We start from the raw sequence: 17203 nt of genomic DNA on the forward strand, positions 1-17203 counted from the left end.
GATAATGATACATAAAGCATGTGACAAATACATTTCGCCTCCAAAGCATATGTGAAAAATGTGATTGTTTTTTTGAGGCCAGTCAGTTAATTACACGTGCCACTGCTAAAACCACTATAGACAATTTTAGAGTCCTCATTCTCTGGGTCTCTGGCTGATGAAAGCACTGTTTTGTGTTAATTAAGGACACTGGCATAGTGACATTCCTGTACACACCAGCCACAATTATTCTTTTTTTCCTGGTACACTATTCCAAAGGATGTAGCAGAGAAAAGGGTAAATCCTTCAGTCACATTTTGATCTTTTTGACTCTTTGCAGCCTTCAGTGGGCCCAGAGGCTCACCCTCACTTCTGATGTTCTGCTGTATCCTCAAGGGCAAACATGACACAGGCAAAATTAGAGTGAATAATCCCGAGCTATTCTTAATATTAGTGCATACTTAAAAGAGTTCAGCTCTAGTGGTGCTACGGTCTGCCCCTCTGTTAACAACCTAGTATTCTCCTTCCAAGTAGGCACCTCTATATTTCCATGCTGTCACTCTTTGGATGATCCACACAGCCTTCTCTCTCAAGCATCCAAATAACAGATCAGAAACCTGACTTTTGAGGTTTTAAGCCTAGAATTTGCTGAGCTTCCAGCTCCAGTTTTTCAGCAGACCGGAGACGCCTATTCCTCCCCGAGTGTTTCATAACGATGGCTGTTATTTCAAAATGATTTACAAGGGCAAGGCATTTTAAAGTCAAAGAGGTAGAGGTGGTTCCATCAAAAGATAGTCACTGTACTGCAGGTAAAAGTCAGGTGAACTCAATGCAACAGTTTCTTTTCAGGCAGAGAGACATCTCAGGATGAACAAACAAGTGAAAGCAAAAAGAGCGAAGTCCAGCTGGATGAAGTGAAAAGCTGTCATTGTGTCTGGTATGAACTGTCTTGTCTTTCATGTTGATCTGCAATGTTGGGTTTAGGTCATATTGGGACACTGAATGCTAAAGGATATTGCTCTGTTATTGCCCTGCTCCTCTAAAGCTAACATCTCCTGAAAAGCGAGGGTCATTTTTCAAGGTGAAGACAAGCTATTAAAGGTGCTGCCGGGTTTTCGTTAACTTTAATTTCAACCACGGCCCGCTCCTGTTTGAATAGCATATTTACACTTGGCTCCCGGGATAAAAGAGATTTAATTTTTCTGTTTTGCCTGGGCGTCTGAAAATACAAGAAAAGTCCATGATTTAACCCCTTAAACATTTGTGTATCAATTTGGCAACTTGCATAAAAATATTTTCCCGAATCTCATCTCTCATCTCACTAGCATCATGCCAAGAAGTTGTGCTTTCCATTTATGACACGTGTGATAGCCGATGAAGCTTAGGTTCTTACCGATAGAGATCATGTAAGAAAAAGTCTCTACGAAGGCATTTTTAAAATTTCCCTATTTCCTGCCTTAAAATAACACCGATGTAACGCTACACTGTGGCCTCCTTCATAATGTACAAATCTATGAAATAAACATCTCTCACTCCAACCAGACACCTGATTACCTACAACTCTAGCTACTCAATGCCACACAATGGCAAGTTGCAATAATGGAATAATTCTGATATGCATGTTCGAGCTTGAAACTGGTTCTAAAAAACAATAAGGGTTTAGAAAGCTTCACAGGATTCCCTCTTTTGGTTTGTTACAGAGAAAGCCCCAGAAGTCTCAATCAGTGTTTCGGAGAATGTCTTTGGTACACTACTGCAATTTCATCCACAGCCTTGACTACTTATTTCACTGATAATGTGCCTTCTCGCACATAAACAGACTTGAATGTTGAGGTACATTTGTACTATTTGCATAAAAAGTAAGGATTTCTCACTGTATTGGGGAAAAAATGGATATATAGGAGATTCAGACTAAATAAAACTGGGACACTAACTAATTTAGAGAGGTTTGTGCTAGTATGTGTTCATAGCCGCCCTCCAACAACAATTCAAAGGATTTAACGGAGATTCTACAGTACTGGATGACCTGCTGTTACCTTTGAGGTCCAGGTTGCGTGCTCCATTGGAGTGCTGAGTAACGGTGCGTGAGTCAATCTTCAGTGTATGTACATTGTTGGCATCCCGGGACACCACCACATTGTGCCACTGGTTGTCATTGAGTTGTTTGTCCGAGTTGCCCTTCATCAGCGACGGGCCATTGCCGAGATCGAAGACGTAGTGGACATACCTGCGAAGAAAGACATCGGAGTGAGGAGTATGTTTGCGTGGCCACTAAAAAGCTTACTCGATAAAAAATCCAAAGCCGCTGTTTGAAAGTGAGCCGTTAGGATTTGGCCTTGCCATAAGAATATAAACTGTTTTGCATACTTCACCTCTTTAATTTATAGTTGTGTTTTCTTGATTTTTTTGTACCGTCATTTTGCTGCTGTGACGTTGAAAATTTCCCCTTGTGGGACTAATAAAGGATATTCTATTATTTCAAGGACACACCGATGACAAGCCGGCGAACAGCGCTCCATCTCCCACTGACATGATAAACTGATTGAGTGACTCTTATATTTCTTCTGTTCTCTAAGACATTTTTGAGGAAAATAGTAAAACCAGTTCATGTGGCTGCACATAGGGCCTGGGATTCTTTTTTTTGTTTGTTTGGCTTGACATGTAAATATAGAAACCTGCTTTTGTCTGAAAGTCCCCGTCTACCCACAGGCAGACAAGGTGGCACAGTTCCCTCCTTCAGACAAATATGGCTGTCTTTTGTGTTTGGGGTTAAGGCTATTGTGGCTGTTTCATTCAAGGTATGTTTTTTTTTTCTACCTAGATTCCAATTCCTTTATAGAGCCTCTTGTCTTTGTGTGGCAGAAGCAGGTCAGGCTTTTGTGTTGTAACAGTGCTGAATATGGAGCAGAAGAGAAAGACAGATACACAAGCAAAAGCCTCTTTTGGAAACTAATTATGAGCAGCTTTTTAGGGTGATACAATTCAGAATTCTAACCAGTTTATTTCTAGTCTGCGCTAGCGTTTTCAAGTCTTTGTAGAACATTCGCTAAGTACTTTCTTGGTCAGAGAAATGGATAGTGCTTAAAACTATGCATGGAATACAAGAGAGAAAAGTTCTCAAGAAAAACAGACAAGAATTTCTCTACGTTTTCCACCAAATAACTGCCTGCAGTATATGAACATTTCAGTGGAGCTTTTAATATGAGTGGTTACGATTACTCACCAGCATTCATTAAACTCACATTCAGCCTTCTGATTCATAGCAGCATTAATTGACTCACTGATCTGTGTAAATGTTATGAAAAAAATGCATATATATACATTTTATTTTTAGATGTGTTGCTCACTGTAATTCACACTGAGAAATTTGGTTATGGAATGGAGTGGCCTGATTTGTAAAATAGTTTTACTTTATCACAAAAAACAATGGTGCAGATTAGATTAGGTTGTTTAGTGGTGATGATAGATCAAAGATGATGTTGAAACCCAACTGAAAAATAATTAATTTACTGTCATCAGTCAACCAAAACATCAAGAGAAGAGGGAAAAAAGCAAGGGCATCTCTTCTGTGATAGCAGACAAGTTTCTCCACTTAACTGTAATCAGAGAAAGTCAGTTAATTAAAACCACATGTGGTGGCCGAGCCCACAGCCACACAAAAGACTGCAGCATTTACTCACCCACAAACACCACCGTCGCATGTTTAGTTATCGTGAGTTGCAGTCAGTCAAATTATAAGAGACAGTTTGTTTAAAATTGATTTATTAGCATGGGGGGGGGTGTATATAGTTTCCCCCTGTGTGTTAAATGTGGTCTGATCAACCACTACATACAGTTGTGCTCATAAGTGTACATACCCTGGCCAAATTTGTGAAATATTGTCCTTAATTTTTTAGCAAATATGTTTGTTAATGGAAATATTTTCTTTCATTTAGGGCTGATGTTCAGACACAGCTATTTATTGTCATGCAATTGTATTTGCTCTGATCATTCATGTTTTCATTAAAGAATGGAGCACATTTTACAAATTCTGCCAGGGTATGTAAACTTATGAGCACAACTGTAAGCTGCCCCAGTGTCTCTTTCAGGCAGGTTTGTTACTTGAGTTGGTATTTAGGTTTTGTCAGTCTTATTTTCAGTAGAGTTACATTTTGTTGACCTCTTTTATGGGCCCTATAACTTTAACTTAATTACCTTTTTAGTCATTTGTTTTCTAAAAGTTACTTTTGGAAAATTAATCCTTCTATTTTTGGAACTTTAAACCTGTGGATTTTTGTGTGTGTGTTTGACTTTTTGGCCCACGGCACCACACGAAACTCACCCCTTCACCAGTTCCACGACTATGAAGTCGCTCCCGTCTCCAGAGTTGAAGAGCATCAGGCCATCAGGTGTGGTGGTTTTAAACTGAAAGAAGAGGTGCATGGAGGCGTACGCTTGTAACGTAGCTAAAGCTAAGTAGCTGACTTTTGTTCGAAACGTCACCGGATCTGCGATGATGTGGCGCATGCCAAAGCGGGCATTCAGCTCGCAGTAAGAGATGTCCCCATTTTTGCACTGGTCTAGATATGGCAAGCCGTTGAAGGTCAGGCCCTGGAGATGGCCAATGAAGTTTGAGGGCACCACCGATATGAAGCGGCGCTCAGTCATGATGCCTGTCTCAATGTTGTGGAACTCAAGACGTGTGTGGGCACCAGTCATCTGACCTGAAAATGGTGGATGATATAGAAGAAAAAACAGCATTAACATATGGCAATACATTAATTTTACGGCAATACATTAACTTCATGGTAATATTTTAAATGCCATATGAGACATCCTTGAAAAAAGAGTTGGTTTTAATTATGTCACATGATAACACTATGAATAAATTAGTCATTTTAAGCAGACAAAAGATCACTTATAGAGCTTTATATAACTAACAATGAATTATACATGGATATTAAAATGTGTTTATACATCTTTCTGCAAAGAAAAGCTTAATGAGATCCAACTTAATACTCTTCTAGTAAGAACAAATTCATTTGGTTTTTGTGTATCTTCACTAAGCTTGTTATAACTTGGAATAGATTTTAGATATCTGACAAAAATGTGTGCAGAATATATGTTATTGTTGGACCTATTTTTCAGCCCGTTGAGAAGTAAATTATACTCAATAAAAACAGTATCTCAGAAGATCTCTTGCTGCTGCTCTACACACCACACTTTATAGTGTGTTTACATAGGGGATGTAAAGTAATGATCTTGGTAAGCTGCCGATTAAAACGCCTTCCCTGCAAATGCCTGTCGAGCCCTGCAAGCACTCCCTGGGCGTTTCCTCATTTTTCTTCCCCATGAACCAGTTTGTGAACCAGTCAGGACTTTATGGGGTCACTCTTTGCTTCCGGCCTCAGCATGCCCACTCTTTTCCGTTCATCGAGCTCGCACCGTTTTCCCACCTCTTCCGTCATCCTTTGCCCTTCCATCCTTTCGCCTCAGGCCACAATACAGTGAGTGCCTGTGACTCCACCTCATCTCTTGACCTTTCATCCTCCTCTTGCTATTTTCTAAGAAGTTGGCAGAACCGATTTCTCTGTACTTTCTTCGTAGCTGCTCACTCACAGTAAAGCATGTATTTGAAAGCCTTTCTTTTGTACTGAGTCTAAATAATAAATGTTTTATTCTTTCAGCTATTGATAAAGTTGATTCACTATCATTAAAACTAGTAAATGTCTTCTTTCAAATGAGTCATTTTGAGGACAAACAGACAGCTTTCTGAGGGTGGATACATTATTTGTAGGGTAATATATGTGGATTCCACTCCAAATTAATCCCTCTGTGGCCCAAACACAACTAACCTTCCACTGTGACATTATCCACAGACAGCTGTAGGCTCTTGCCTCTTCGCACCACTTTCACCGTGTGCCACTCGTTGTCATTCAGCTTCTGCCCCGCGAACAGTGTCTCGGGTCCTTTGCCTGTAGTAGGGGGAATTCAAATCACAAACAGCACAGTGGAGACGGCGTGCGCGCCTACCCATGCACCTCCATCCCTACCCCCCACCCACACTCAAGAGTCTCAGAGTTCACACACAGTAGGTGACAGAGCTAGTAAAGAAAACCTGCATGTTTGCAACCCGCATTCACTCGACACACTTTTCCACCATACTAGACATGAAAAGAATCAAATATCCACCCTGACAGAGTGGTAAATCAAAAGCTCAGTGTGGCAGCAGGATGTGAAGACAATACGGTAAATAAATCACAGCCACTTTAGGAATGAGATTGGAACAGATACGCTGTGTTACAAACGTTATATGAAGGCATGTTATGTGTTCACAGAGCATTTCATGTTTTAGTTCAGCACACAGAGGATTCTCTTATTGTGCTACATATGTGGGGGAATTGATGGGCGAGACAGGTTGAACTGCTCATCCACCAACCCACTCTACTTATTAATTCCCTCTTTTCACTACCATTTACTACCAGTTCCTTTCTGTTCTGGTCTCCTCACTTCCCATTGGTTCAACTCCTGCCACTGAAGAAGACAGTTCAGTGCAACAGCACATGGCAATGCAGAGTTGCTTATTAGAGAAATATTTACATAAGCCCTCTTTTTAAAGTGGGAAAACAGGCCATTTATATCCTGCCAATGACAGAGCCTCATTACATCAGCCTGAGAACAAACTGTTGGTGTGAGGGAGACAAACAGTGCAGATTTTAATTAAAACAGCAATCACGAATCCCTGTTTCGTGCACGATGGAGAGCTGACATGAGTGATGGCTAAAGTCAAAGCAGTGATTGGGGAAGGCTAATAGGTGTGCCAAAGTTTGCTTAAGGATTGCAAATGGGCATGGAAGAGTGGGAAAGAACATGATATGACAACAAAAGGGAATCTATTCTTGGGTGGCTTCAGAGGCTGGAATGAATGACGAGCAATAGTGGGCGTGCACAGTGTGTTGGCACTGAGGTGATGATGGTAATCAGGGATCAGAAAAGAGGAGGAGGATTCTGTAAACAGCAAAATACTGAAGGGGGACTTCCACCTCGTTGGTAGCAGGGCAGACTGAAATAGCAGAATGCCAGAGGACACCAGTCACTTCCATTAAGCCACTTTCTGCACGCTCCACTTTTAGGCAGCACTGGAGTGGAGGGAGGGCCATTGTGACTGGTAAATAAAGACATCAAAAGGCACTGGCTTACTTATGCCGTTGCCAGTGATGATTTGTTTATTGTGGGTCTAATATTTTTTAATCCCTTACGACTGCAAGGGTCAGTGGCTCCATTCTGACTAGTTAGCTGGCTTGAGCCTCAGTGTATTACACCGGCTACTCGAGTGGATGATATAGTACAGCCTGGAGAAATATGATTGTCCCCTTTCCCAGTTGTGTGTGAAATTATTTAGTCTAGAGGAAAAAATGTCCCATCAATTGATGGTCCCGCCTGGCAAGAACACACACAGCCCGCTGGAGAATTGTTTTCCCATTTACTCCTGTTACTTTTTTATTATATCATTTTTTTCATGAGCTTTTTGTCTTCAGCCACACGAAATTGGGTAGAAAGACTTTTGATCACACCATGTGTGAAGTAAATATAAAGCAAAAGACTGCTACATTGTTGCAAAGAAAGTAACAGTGGATTGCCAGTAGAGAAGTTAAAGCTGACACAAATATGAAAACAGATGAAGATGAGAAAAAGAAGAAGAAAAAAAAACACAAAGGAACTAAAAACTAAGAAACAAAGTTCAGCAGAGCCACAGCAGAGCCGGGTGGCTGATGTAAGACCGTAAAAGTTAAGAACAGCCCAGTGCAGCACAAACGAACGGGAACGGCTACCCTTTAGAATGGACTCCATGTAATATTTATTTCGTCTGGCTGCTACAGGCCACAGGAGAGCAAGGGCCACTGCTGCTCACATAGCAAGAGCCATTTGGCCATAATACTACTAACTATGGGGGGGCAAAAGATATATATGCTGCCCTGGCCAGGCTACCCAAGCAACAAAAAACTCTGGGCAGAAGGTGGTAAAAATGCAGTCAGGGACCAGTTACACTGTTCGGTCAAAGTGTGAAGTGCAGTAACAACAACACTTGAGGAAAAACACGGGTACGGTTGGAATGCACGTGCACTATCACACTCAAAGGATAAAGACTAGTTTTGCTGAGTTGGCTACTCAGAAGGATGCATCTAAACATAAAACACTTAAAGGATTTCTTATATACTTTGGTTGGCCGATGACTCCCAGATCATAATGTAATTAGTGCTGAGAACAGGAACTGCTTCAAAGGCATAAGTGAAGTGAAATGAAGCCTTACTTCACAGCCCAGGTAACCCCGAAAACAAGAAAGATGAGGACCAGCAGTCGAGTATGTAAACAAGCCACTAAGCCTTTAGTGCAGTCACTGGCAGAGAGAAACAGAAAAAAGGCAAACAGGGATGCAGAACTCATTAATAAAATAGCTTGCAATTGTTAAAATGTAATTAATTCGCATCCTGCCACTTGTGTGCTCTTACTTTGTCTTGATATTAACAGGGCAATGAGCTGTGATCAGATCAAAGGTTTCCTCTCTCTTTATCTGTCAATCTTTTTTGTTTACATCCTGTCAATTTTCTTTGCATTTTCAAATTGTGTGAAATGGAAGCTCAAGGGATGCCCAGGAGATTTCTTTACCAGGGTAAACATAGCTAGGACTGTGGATTATTTTCATTGACTAAGTCAGTACACCATAAATGAGGGGTGTGATGTTTGCAGCCTTTCGCATAATTACCAACAGTCATCCATCACTGGTTGCTGTGTTCTCTCTGTAAACAACCTTGATTAATGCAATCGGATCAATGGAACACAAACCCTCAGCCAGTGGCTGAAGGTTGTTGCCATCAGTCTCTATTCAGGCTGTGTGGTGGTTGCTGCAGCAGTGAGTACTTGAGCATAGTTGTGTAATTATTTTGTCTAAACCCCAATCAAAACAACTTGAGAGAGTAAAGCTGATCATAAGTTTGCAGTGGGCAATGATCACAGCATTTCTATCATTGCAATCAAGCAATGAAAGATGAATAATGTTTGTTTTCTCACACCATGCAAAAGTGGCACAGAGATCCAGATATCTCTCAGACCACTCATGGTAATGTGTAAACTCTCAGAACTCTGAGGTGCTTGAGATAAAAGCATCTGACAAACTGAATATCTTCCCAAGCATGAGGATCTCTCTCCTTTCTGCTCATGTGCATCACCGCAGACTACACAACTCCAAGCCCCAGCATGAAGCAAAATGATAAAACACAGCTGTGAGACATGTTTCATTTTGATTCCCTTGCATTCTGCATGGCACCAGACCTTTGAGTGGTCCAGTTACCTTCCTCATTGTCACGTAGAATCATCGCAAACTAACAGTAGCCCCAGCAAGCATTATCAACATGGCTGTTACATTAACTAGAGCACCGTAGTTTGACCAGAGGGACCAAAGCCAGCCAAAGATGATCATTGCTCAGCAATGTGGAGGCCAAAACGACTACGCCACAGCATGGCAGAGCCACAGGCGGTCTCTGGCAAGCTTGCTGGTGGTGTAACAGTTCATGACAAGAGTAGCAGTCATGAGTCATGCAGTTGTACATGGTTGGTTCGGGGTCATTCAACCATACGTAGCTGTGAGATTGTACGAGTCAGAGGTAAATGCAGGGCCAAAGTTTTCTAGGATGAATGTGATGATGTGTCTGAGCTAACAACATCATTTATACCCTGATCCACACAGTTACACTGGTGCCTTGAAAAGGACCCAGTGAAAATGCTACGGAATAAAGATGTAGGTAGAAGGTAACAATACTATGTGAATTACGGAATCAGAGTGGCATCAGGGTTGTCTACAAAACACTGAACAGAAAGATATAGAAAAATATACACTTGTATTCTAGAACAACAATGTGCCCTGAATATGCCACCTTGTTCATCTCAACCCTGACTCAACTAAACAGGCAAATCTGAACGACTGTGTCAAGTTTCATAACAGCAGATCCACCTTAACGGAATCATATTCTCTTTTATGAGGTTTGACAAAAGCTGGCATCTTTAAATATGAGATACAGTAGTGAAAGCTCTGTGATTTGAATTCCCTGGGAAGAGAACATAATCATGAGCTGGGAGTGCTTTTGAGGTCATGAGTTTCTGCAGAGCCACACATATCCACACTTGCAAGCATCAGTGAGAGAAAAGAAAACATGACAGTGGACTGCAGTCTAATTAAAACGGGCTCAAGGAAGAGCCGCACTCCTGACTGTTTCGTTCTTTACTCAGCAGCCCCACTCTGAGGAGGAAAAAAGAGGGTGCTGATACCGAGTGTCACTGGAAACAGCAGACCAGAGACACAAAGGCTAAGAGGGGGAGTGGGGTGGAGGGCTGAACAGAAAATGCAGAGACAGTGGAGAATACCAGATGACTGAAATGGATTTTTCACGCAGAGAAGCAGAGGAGCATAAAAACAGAGCCTGGGAGACCGAATGCTGACCAGGAGGAATTGTAATACTTGGGTTTGTTGTGGATTCATATGGAAAAGAGGTAGATAGAAAAGGGATTTTTCATAAAATCCCTGCTTAGAAAGACAGGCAGGTGATGCAGTTTAAAAGGGAATATGTGTCCGTATAGTGTGGAACGTGTTTATGTTGATGATTAGCATTTCACCAGGTGATGGACCTCAGGCAACCCCCTTTTTGTGCACTCATCTGGAAAAGCACAATGAGCTCCCCACTGTGCTTTTCATGCAGTACAGGTGCAGCCAGCTTTGAATAAAAAGGATATACGTTTTGCTCTTTAAAACTGAGAATAAGGTAAACATCATGCAGATTTACTTTCCCATGTGTTGGTGTCTCATGGCTCCCCATGAATTTTAAGATCACCATTAATAACACAATTTGCAAATGCCATGGGAATCATAATTGGGCCATTACCAGTGGTAGGCAATAAATGAGACCATTTTATTGAACAATTAAGGTGAGCTCATCCTCGTTAGAATTACACTGTCGTTAAAATGTTTTAAGAGATTTAAAAAAATAGATATTAAAGTCATTATACAAAAAATAGGGATACAAACAAAAACTGCTGAGGTTTTTCAGAGAAGCATATAAATGCAAATCTTCACAAAGAGCAGTTTATTTCATGCTGCGATACTTTGATTAATTATGTGATTCTTCCCTGTATAAGCCAAGCACGTGTGCAACGGGGGAATTCAAGCTGAATTAATTCTAGATGTCTGCGTACCGTCTTAGATAGAATTATGAACGTCTTAAAGGTATTGCATCAAAATGGCGCAAAAAAAAAAAAATAACAGTAGTGAAATTCCATCACTTAAAAGCCATTTTCTGCTCCATGCTGTGTCTTAAGGAACACGGCAAAAGCCGGTTAAAGATTATACAAAAGAAAAACCTTGAAGCCAGAGGATGCCAAATAATCACTAGTCTATTGATCGTTATTTTCCCGCTAAAGTTATTGAGGATGCAAAACAACTTACATCCACTGAAAGGACAAAAACAAGCTAAAGCCAGTTAATATGATGTTTAATGAGTATCATCTGTATCTTGCTAATTAGCCGTCATAAATCAAATGTATAGATTTTTTTTAAAATAAGCTGGTGTAAAAGATGGATTTTCATGTAACATAGTAACTTCAGCCGTAAGAACCAGGAGCTGGTGGGTGTTTCTTAGGTGTACTGTAGGCTATGAGCTGACACTACATGCTTTTCTAGCTTCCTACATTTGTGGGATGCATGCGTATGTGTGTGGTGTGTGTGTGTGTGTGTGTGTGAGAGAGAGAGAGATTGCTCTTTCGTTCAACCTTGCAGAGGAGAGCAGTACGCGCTGTGCACATTCTCCCACACACAACCATGTTGCCCTGTTTTCTTACTGTGCAAACAGACCGCTGCTCCTAATTAGACCATTGGGGGCCTGAATGTGTGTGCACGAGTGTGTGCGATTGTGAGCGTGGGCGTGAATGACGGGTAAAGAGAATGAAAGAAAGAGAGGGGAGCTCGTTTTCAAAAAGGTGCCGTTAAAATTTAATTTAGGTCTTAGGTTATAGCTTTGACGGTGGCAAAGGGTTAGAGAATATCTGTAATGAGTGTGTGTGTGTGTGTGTGTGTGTTAGAGAAAGTGCGGTGGACAGAAGATGCTGAGAGAGCTGCAGCGTCAGCACGGCTGCCTTCCTGGCCGAGAAACTGGCACGGGAACACCACAGGATGACTTGATGACACTTGTTTGTGTGCCTGTGTGCCTGTGTGTGTGCGTGTGTGTGTGTGTGTGTGTGTGTGTGTGTGTGTGTGTGTGTGTGTGTGTGTGTGTGTGTGTGTGGGCAAGTGATATGAGCAGGAATGAGAACAACATCTACATGTGTGTCTGCTCTACCTGTACTTCGTATCACAATCATTAGGAAACATATTGAGCTTTGAGGACTACTACTTTGAATTTACATTTTTTTTTCCTCATGTCGGCTTCAGTGTGCCAATGTATGTGTTGTACGATGTGTGTGCGTTGCAGTTTGTGTGCCAACTCAATGCCCCCTCTCTCCTTCGCCATCTGTGCTGCTGGCATGGCTCCTTAGTGTCGGTAATGAAGAGGGACGCCATCTTCCCCCACACACCACCCCCTCTTCCCTTTCTCTCTCTCACATACACTTAAACATTCTTCCTCTCTTTTGCCCTCCTGTCTGGCTCTCCAACAATCCTTTCCTCCTGCAATGTGTTCTCTTTACCCTCAAACAACTGTGCTGCACTGCAAGCTACTGCCTAAACACAATCTTTTCAAACACACATATACACATGGATTCACCAACAACTGATCTGTCCCAGGTATCTCTGCTTTTGAAATGCCCTCCTGAACTGCATCTCCTCTGAATCCGCTTGACTTGCTATTGATTTTTTTTAAACAGAGCCTCTCAGCATGTTGCCTCTTAAGTTCAAATGGTTGAATGCTCTCCTCCCACCCAAACGAACAAATCCTATAAATACTGCACATCTCATTGCTGCACTGAAAGGGACCCCTGAAGTGTTCTGAAACGTGCACTGATAACCCACCCCAAACCAAGATTACACGTATTTTTTCCACATATCCACACACACACACGTTCTGTGGTTTATGTTTTTGAAGTCACTGCATTGACATGAATGTATTGACTGATGGCTGCTGTGCTCCCAAACCCAAGTCTGAATCAAAGATTAATCAGAGCTGCTAAATACTTCATATTTAGTCCTTTTAATTATAACCTTGCTCTCAAACTAACCACTAAACATATCACTAAATGCAAATGAATTTTAATAGAATCGCAGTTTGCTGCAAAAAAAAAAAAGTACTTAAAAGAACTGTCACAATTAGTTGACATAATCAATGTTGTTGTTGTTTTTTTAATTCAAACCCATTATTTTAAATGTTTTTCTTCAGTGTCACTGTGTAATTGCTGAGCCATGAAATCAGTCCTCTGTAAAAGTTCTCAAAGACCCAAGGTTTTTTTCAGTATCATTGAACAAAAAGGTAATTTGTTCACAGCAGCACTAGCACTATGCACAAACACCTGAAAGGAAAACACATCTACAATATTGAACAAGGAGGAATTACATCTGTCCTATTTTCTGCACTCACATATGCTCCACTACAGTCAAATACACAATAAAGCTACTCTCATTTACGTATTTTTTTTCCAGTTTCTGTTGTCAGACAACTGGACGAGTATGAAGGAATGACTTAAAAGCAGCCCATTAAGATTATCCAGAAGTCTCTTCCAAGCTGCTACTGCGCACCACTAAAATACTGCTTTAAAAACAACAACAGTACTGTGAATTTGAATATCTTTTTCATTGAATTCAAAGCCAGCACCAAAATCAGAGGATAATTAGGAGAAAAGGAGCTGCTTAACTGGCCTGTGCCTGTAAAACATGCACTGTGTCCATGCTGCACTTATTCCACTTTGTTAAAGAGTTTAATAGAAACGTGAATTTCTTTTGAAATTGCACAGATGATTTACTTGAAGAGCTTTATTTTTTTTTTTTTAGTTTAAATTTTTGTCATGTTGAAGTTTCCAGTTAAACTCTCCAGTTTTGCACTTCAAAATGTAAACCTTTGTTTGCATGTTTTACTGTGATGCATTGTACAAGGGCATACTGGGTCAAATTAACTCATAATGAAAAGTCATGTTTTATGGAGGAAAACTCATTATTTAGACGAAATAACTAATAGGGAAAGTTGTTCAGGCAGTCATGATTAGAAAAATAATAAATTGCATAGCCCAAATACTGTTATTTATTGGACAAATCGCTCCCATCTTTTGCCTACTACTCTGAAATGCACACTTGCGGAACCCACACACACACACATAATCACACAACCATAATCCTACAACATCCCTCCTACAATACATACGCCTCTATCCTATGATGCAATAAGAAAAAAATAGGTGAGTAAACTGTAACCTCCAGTTGTGATCACCATCAAGAGAGTTTTGCAACACTTTAAACTGCAGTATTGAAAAGATTTATATGAAAGCATGCCCCAAACATACTACATTTTGGGCTTGGGTTTTCATTTTGGTGATTTTCAATTTTTTAATTAGCTTGATTTATTTGCTATTGACTTACAAACAAAAGTCAGCTGCAACTGCTGAAATGCATGAATGCTTGTTTAGCTTCCATTAAAATGTCATTCTTTGTGGCACTTTCATCAACAGGATGTGAAAAACACATTCAAATGATGAGGACATTTCAGTTCAGTTGTAGGTGGACTACTTTTCAAATAATCAGGTGAAGACTTCATTCACCGTTTTTACTCGTTTAGTCTCTAAAGAGAACAAACACTTGTCCTCACTCCATCACACCCTTGTTTCTCTGAACCGTTTTGAGGGCAGTAGTTCAGGAGATTTTTGGAAGCCATGCCCTGCCAAGCCCCAGGTCCAATGCCCTTTTCCTCAAGCTTGCCTCCAATGAGTTCCCTCTTGTGCCAGCTTGGCCTTGAACAGATGGGATGGTTCAGCATGGCATCACACCAGCCAACACAGTGGCATGTCAAACAGGCGGTCACAGGCCAGGGCATGCCAAGTACAGCCATACTGTACTGCCATATGGGAATAATGTGTGCTGAGATCACACTGGACAGGCTGACAGAGTGGGATACATGGCCTAATTCGCCTGCAAATCAGAATAAATAGCCATGGGTGCCAGAGCATATACGTGCAAGTCTCAAAGTACACACACGCACAAACGACTATTTACCAGACTGTGGTCAAGGCCTCAAACTTGCATGCTCCAAGCATCACTGCACACACTCAGATGTACACACATGCACACACACTCCTCTCCACTCAGCTGATGGCAGTTCTAGCTGCGGACACGCACCATGCACCAACAAACTTGCCAGCAGACACGCTCACAATCCACGAGACAGCAATAAAGGACACACACAATTCTCCACTACACACAACAGTGGCTCCCATTCACACAGCAACAGCAACAGCGACACACACACACACACACACACACACACACACACACACACACACACACACACACACACACACACACACACACACACACACACACACACACACACACACACACACACACACACACACACACACACACACACACACACACACACACACACACACACACACACACACTCTCTCTACCCTCTGCAGACGGTGATGATGGCCTGTGTTTGGGAGGTTAATGGCTGTTTGCTCCCCGCAACCTTCACACTTGATTACTCAAGTCGACTGCTGTCTGGACGGCGGGGGACATCTCCAGGACACCAAAGCCCTCCCTGCCACCGCTCTCATATGCAAACCGTACCCATTCAAAATGTTACTGCAGGACTTAAGACACTGCATGCAAAACGGTATGCACGGCATCCCTTATGAACAGTAAACAGGACTTAGAGATGTCTGTCAAAACAAGATCAACAATCATTGTTCTTCTGTTGTATTTTCAAGCAGACCACAGCAAGGGACATTATTTATGACTGCCTTTAAAAAGCAAACGCAGATCTTGAGAGGTGGCAGAGGAGAATGTGTTTCCAGAAGTACGCATTAGTATGCAGGTCATATGGCTGTTTATTAAATTTTAAGGAAGTCAGTATAGGCTTTGCACTGCATATGATTATTGTCTGATTTCCACTTGAAAGTAAGGTAATGCTATGCTTCATGGATAATTTGGGGAATCATTACACAGTGTGTGAATTTACACACTTGCTCTCGTGTTGCAGTTTATAGTAGAGGTACAAGAACTTCAAACATTGCATAAATTAGTTGGCTTTAACATAGTTAAATTGGTGCTATTAAAGGAGCACAATCTTTCAATGCAAACAAATCGTTCAGTCTTTATTTGGAGAATGTCTATATTGTCTGCAGAGCCCACGGTGTTCCCATAAAATCCACCTGAAGTGTACAGTTTAATAGTGTGTGCAAGGTTTACCGATACACTATTGGAAAAATGTCAAACTTAGTGATGAGTAGCTACACACAATGCAATAAGAAAAACATGTAGAAATGAAGGTTGGATAAACGTGAGGGACTGAGTAAGTAGGAGACAATTCAAACATTAAAAAATATATAAGATTACCATCACTGCAGTGTATAATTTGTTTTATCAGCCATCATAAGAATGCTGCATGGTCCATAAAATGATTAAGTGGACAAAGATTTCTTCAAATGAGTTTTAGAATCAAATATTCTAAAGATTTACAAGGCCTGAAAGATTCAATCATTGTAACAGTCTTGTTTCCAATGTTCCAATTCTCACTAAAACAATACCTGCCAGGTACATATTTAACTTAACTTGTGAGATGTTTTTATTCCATTTCCAATGACTTTGTAATTCCTTTTCTTCTGCAAGGTTGCAAAAGGTGTCAGTTGATATGGTATTCATGTAACACGACACAAATGTGCCTGCTTTCGAACAACTCGCATACTTTAATCATTTATCTGTTGACAATGACACAGGATTTTGCAGCGTTCTTGGCATGACAAAATCCTCAGATTTATTGGAAAGGAACTTACTGAGTTAACTTCAGGAGCTGAACAGGTGTGATTGTTTAGCAGAAAACAAAAAACAGGCTTCTGGGAAATTATCTCTTATTACATGGCTCAGTGTTAGTCATGAATGTGAAAAATTAAGGTAGTTAAAGGAAACACATTTGCACATCATCCTTATGCTGGAGAAGTACTAAATTATGGATGGAATCATGCAGCAAAAACATTGATGTGCACTGTATTTTCTATACCA

The 17203-nt window shown here is 41.0% G+C and overlaps 1 protein-coding gene across 1 annotated transcript in view; it reads right to left on the minus strand.

The window, feature by feature from the left end:
* The window catches only part of nrxn2b (neurexin 2b), a 704661-nt gene that overhangs the window by 333128 nt on the left and 354330 nt on the right, over positions 1-17203 (minus strand). Inside the window, 3 exon segments of the mRNA XM_051943965.1 lie at positions 2016-2206; positions 4301-4682; positions 5814-5933. Coding sequence (XP_051799925.1) covers positions 2016-2206; positions 4301-4682; positions 5814-5933 — 693 coding nt within the window.

The sequence above is a fragment of the Acanthochromis polyacanthus genome, chromosome 23 (genome assembly GCF_021347895.1).
Source record: "Acanthochromis polyacanthus isolate Apoly-LR-REF ecotype Palm Island chromosome 23, KAUST_Apoly_ChrSc, whole genome shotgun sequence".
NCBI lineage: Eukaryota > Metazoa > Chordata > Actinopteri > Pomacentridae > Acanthochromis > Acanthochromis polyacanthus.